We start from the raw sequence: 4,781 nt of genomic DNA, 5'->3' as shown, positions 1-4,781 counted from the left end.
CACGAGAAAAGCACATCTTCCTCCCCCTGCCCTGACCACTTTCTACAGGGGGAGGATGGAGAGCATCCTGTCATACGGCATCACGGTCTGGTTTGGAAGCATCCTTGCTTCAGACAGGAAGGCGGTGCAGAGAGTGGTGAGGACGGCAGAAAAGATCATGGGCAGTTCCCTCCCTCCCATCCAGGACGTAGCACAGAAGCGCTGCTTGAGCAGGGTCCGTAAGATTATCTGGGACACGACACATCCTCTTCACGACCTGTTTTCCTTGTTACCTTCTGGGAGGAGGGTGCCAGTGGGCTGGGGAATTCTGGGGCTGGCAGTCTCGGGGGGGTGGGGTGAAGAGCGGCTTCCAGGAGCACAGGGGTGGATGGGTGGGAGGGGACACGCTCACCTGACGTCCACCAGGGTGGAGGTGGTTCCCCTGGGGCTGGTCAGCGAGATGGCCAGATCCCCCCTCCGGCTGTAAGTGAGCCACAGTTGCACCTGGACGTGCTCCAGAGACCGGATGCCTCTGTTTCCCCTCTGGAGGCAGGGGGAGGACGAGACGTTCTCAGAGACGGACAGCCGGGAGCCGATGGCCCTGCCGGAAGACGGACAAAGGGGAAAGGGGGGTCCGGTTTAGGAGAAAGGGCTTAGATAAAGGTGGTCCTCGCTTTACGACCACAAGGGAGCCCCAAAGCACCTGTGGCTAAGTGAGGCGGTTGTTGAGTGGATTTTGCCCCATTTTTCACAACCTCCCTTGCCACGGTCGTTAAGGGAATCAACTGCAGTTGTGAAGTTAGTCACCCGGTCGTTAAGCGAATCCGGCTTCCCCCACTGACTTGGCTTGTCAGAAGGTCACAAAAGGGGAATCACATGACTCATAAATATGTGACACTTGCTTAGCAGCCAAATTTTGATCGTGTGACCCCGGGGATGTTGCGTAGCTCGTAACTGAAAAACGGCCATAAGTCCTATTTTTCAGTGCCAGCAAGAGAGATACGGAGGGAGGGAGAGAGAGAGAAGAAAAGAGAGACATACAGAGGAAAGGAGGGAGAGAGAGATGGAGGAAGGGAGAGAGAGATGGAGGAAGGGAGGGAGAGAGATACGGGGAGAGAGATCAATATGAGGGAAGGAGAGAAAGAGGAGAGAGATACAGAGGGATACGGGGGGAGTAGAGAGAGAAGGAGAGAGAGATGGAGGAAGGGAGAGAGAGGGAGGGAGGGAGAGAGATACAGAGGGAGAGAGATACGGAGGGAGGGAGAGAGAGAAGAAAAGAGAGACATACAGAGGAAGGGAGGGAGAGAGAGATGGAGGAAGGGAGAGAGAGATGGAGGAAGGGAGGGAGAGAGAGATACGGGGAGAGAGATCAATATGAGGGAAGGAGAGAAAGAGAAGGAGAGAGATACAGAGGGATACGGGGGGAGTAGAGAGAGAAGGAGAGAGAGATGGAGGAAGGGAGAGAGAGGGAGGGAGGGAGAGAGATACAGAGGGAGAGAGATACGGGGGAGGGAGAGAGAAAGAAAGATATTTATTTATTTATTTATTTATTGCTTCTATTTATATCCCGCCCTTCTCCTTACGGACTCAGGGCGGCTAACAACCAGATAAAAACTACAAAATACCAAAAACTACAGTTAAAACATGATTAAAAGACAAATATTAATAATTGGCCTAAGTAATTTAAAATTATTTTAAAACCCCCACTAAAAGTTTCCCCTAGGCCAGTCCCGCAAGCTGGAACAACCATGTCTTTAGGGCGCGGCGGAAGGAAGGGAGATCAGGGATGACCCTGATCTCTGGGGGCAGTTCATTCCAGAGGGTGGGAGCTCCCACGGAGAAGGCCCTCCCCCTTGGGGTCGCCAGCCGGCACTGTCTGGCCGACGGCACCCTGAGGAGACCCACCCTGTGGGAGCGTACAGGTCAGTGGGGGGTAATCTGCGGCAGGAGGCGGTCTCGAAGGTATCCCGGTCCGATGCCATGGAGCGCCTTAAAGATGATAGTCAGCACCTTGAAGCGCACCCGGAAGGCCACCGGCAGCCAATGCAGCTCGCGCAGCAGTGGTGTTACATGGGAGCGACGAGTCCCTCCCAACACCGCCCACGCGGCCGCATTTTGGACTAGCTGGAGCCTCCGGGTGCTCCTCAAGGGGAGCCCCATGTAGAGAGCATTGCAGTAGTCCAGGCGGGAGGTGACAAGGGCATGGGTGACTGTGCGCAAGGCGTCCCGGTCCAGAAAAGGCCGCAACTGGTGGATCAGGCGTACCTGATAGAACGCCCCCCTGGTCACGGCCGCCAACTGGTCTTCCAGTGTCAGCCGTGGATCCAGGAGGACCCCCAGATTGCGCACCCTTTCCGAGGGAGCCAAAGAGAGAAATACAGGTGAGGTAGAGAGAGAAGAAAGAGACATATGGAGGGAGGGAGAGAGAGATACGGGAGAGGTAGAAAAAGATATGGAGGAAGGGAGAAAGAGAGATATGGAGGGAGGGAGAGAGGGAGGTACAGAGGGAGAGAGATATGGGGGAGGTAGAAAGAAAGATACAGAGGGAGGGAGAGAGAGATACGGGGAGAAGGAAAGGTATGGAGAGAGATATATAAGGGGGAAGTAGAGGGAGAGGAGAGAGAGATAGGGAGGGAGGGAGGGAGATATATATGGGGAGGTAGAGAGAAAGAGAAGGAGAGGGAGGGAGGGAGGGAGAGAGAGAGAGAGAGAGAAAGGGAGAGAATCTTCCAGTGCTGTCTTACATTGGCTGGGAGACCACCTGAAGGAAGCACTTCCGCTGAGGCCGGATCCTCTGCCACCGCCTGGCCATCTCCACCAAGGCCCCGCCGTCCAGGAGCCCGTAGCCGTAGTAGTGGCTGACTGGAAGGAGAAGGACCAGCTCAGGGAAGACCCTCCCGGCCCTCGGACGCCCTCCCGGCCCGCTGGGCCCCCCAACAGCCCTCATGCCGCCCAGCGCCAGGGGCTCTTTCCCCGGAGGAGGAGCGGCAGGATGGTCCTGGGGATGCTGAGGAACGAGGGCTCTGCACAACGGCAGCCGGCCTGCAGACCCTCCTCAACTTATGACCATAACTGAGCCTGGCAGTTACGGTCGTTAAGTCTTGACGGAGTGGTCGAGGGATGTCCGCTCTTTGGAGGGGGGCCCAAAAGAGTCAAGAGGGCAGCCCCGACGGGGCCCTGGAAGCTCTGCCTGTTTTGATGTCTTTTATTTACGTATAAAATGTAGAGGCCACCCATCTTACCACAAGGTAAGAAGTGAATTGTACAGATAGAGCTTCTATTTATTTGTTCAATCAATCAATCAATCAATCAATCAATTTCTATAGCCACCCATCTCAATCGATGATTCTGGGAGGCTTACAATTCAAAAAATATTTCCCTTTCTCGCTCTTCCTCCTTCCATATCTTTCTCCTCTTCCTCTCGCTTTCTCTCTCCATCCCTCTCCTTCTCGTTTTCCTTCTTTCCCTCCCTCCATCTTTTTCTCTCTCCTTCTCTCTCTCCCTTTCACTCTAGCCCCATATCTCTCTCCTCTCGCTCCCTCCCTCCGTAGATCTCTCCTCTCCCTCCCTCCATCTTTCTCTCCTTCTCTCTCCCTTTCACTCTAGCCCCATGTCTCTTCCTCTCTTGCTCCCTCCCTCCATCTCTCTCCCCTTCCCGCCATCTTTCTCTCTCCTTCTTTCTCTCTCCCTCCATCTTTTTCTCTCCCTCTCCCTTTCACTCTACCCCTGTATCTCTCTCTTCTTCTCTCCCTCCCTCCATCTCTCCTTCTCTTTCCCTCTTTCTCCCTCCCTCCCTCCCTCTTTCTTTCCTTCTCTCTCTCTTTCACTCTACCCCCGTATCTCTCCCTCCCTCCCTCTCTCCTTCTCTCAGGAACACAGCCAGGTTTTCCGGGCCTTGGGAAAGGCTGACGGGCTTGGGGCTGTTCTGACCTCCCACAGGAGGCTGCAGAAAAAGCCCAGTTCAACGGAAACTTCGTGGCTGCCATCTTGATTCTGTCATTGTCGTGGCCCCACGGGGGTCTCCCGTGGCAGGCTGTGAGGACGCAGCCTCTGCCCCCTGAAAGCGGGAGGGCCCTGCCCGGAGAACCGCCGGGCTCCCGGCCTCACCTTTGCGCCCGGCTCCATTCACGACCCAGTCGTCCGCCTGCAGGTGAGCCGGGCTGGAGGCTCTCACCACCAGGTGCTGCATGTCCCTCCAGGTGAGAGCTGGGCTGGAAACACAAAAGGGGGGGGGGGAAGAGAGAGAAAACCATTCAGAGTTTCCCTATGTGCCCTGTGAGGTGGGAACGGGGTATGTGTGTGCAGGTCCACAGGTCTTTGAGCTCTGGTGCCATTGCACGGAATGAGGGGGCTTTCCTCCCCAAAATGTGGGGTGGGGAGGTGGAGAAGACCCATACCAGCCTGACTCGGGGGGGGGTGGAGAGCCCTGCGAGAAGAGTCTCTGAGAGAGCCCCCTCCCAAGAAGACCAGCTATCCCTGCGTCCAGCTTCAGTTCCTCTCCGGATCAGGGATAAGGATAGGCAGCTGGGTGTAGGGCAGAGGTAGGCAACCTTGGCTCTTTTATAAGACTCGTGGACTTCAACTCCCAGAATTCCTCAGCCAGCATGGAGGAACTATGGCTCCTTCATGACTCGTGGACTTCAAGTCCCAGAATTCCTCAGCCAGCATGGGGGAACTATGGCCCCCTCATGACTCGTGGACTTCAACTCCCAGAATTCCTGAGCCAGCATGGGGGAACTATGGCCCCTTCATGACTGGTGGACTTCAACTCCCAGAATTCCTCAGCCAGCATGGGGGAACTA

General features: G+C 55.6%; 1 protein-coding gene across 1 annotated transcript in view; it reads right to left on the bottom strand.

The window, feature by feature from the left end:
* Positions 1–4,781, bottom strand: part of LOC107289733 (proprotein convertase subtilisin/kexin type 4-like) — a 32,698-nt gene that overhangs the window by 7,003 nt on the left and 20,914 nt on the right. Inside the window, exons 10-12 of the mRNA XM_015818535.1 lie at positions 4,087–4,190; positions 2,724–2,841; positions 392–580 (exon numbers count right to left, since the gene is read on the bottom strand). Coding sequence (XP_015674021.1) covers positions 392–580; positions 2,724–2,841; positions 4,087–4,190 — 411 coding nt within the window. The remainder of the gene's footprint in view (positions 1–391; positions 581–2,723; positions 2,842–4,086; positions 4,191–4,781) is intronic.

Source organism: Protobothrops mucrosquamatus, unplaced genomic scaffold (genome assembly GCF_001527695.2).
Source record: "Protobothrops mucrosquamatus isolate PMUCROS unplaced genomic scaffold, P.Mucros_1.0 scaffold760, whole genome shotgun sequence".
Lineage (NCBI taxonomy): Eukaryota > Metazoa > Chordata > Lepidosauria > Squamata > Viperidae > Protobothrops > Protobothrops mucrosquamatus.
The sequence above is the reverse complement of the archived record's forward strand: the minus strand, read 5'-3'. Positions and strand labels throughout refer to the sequence as shown.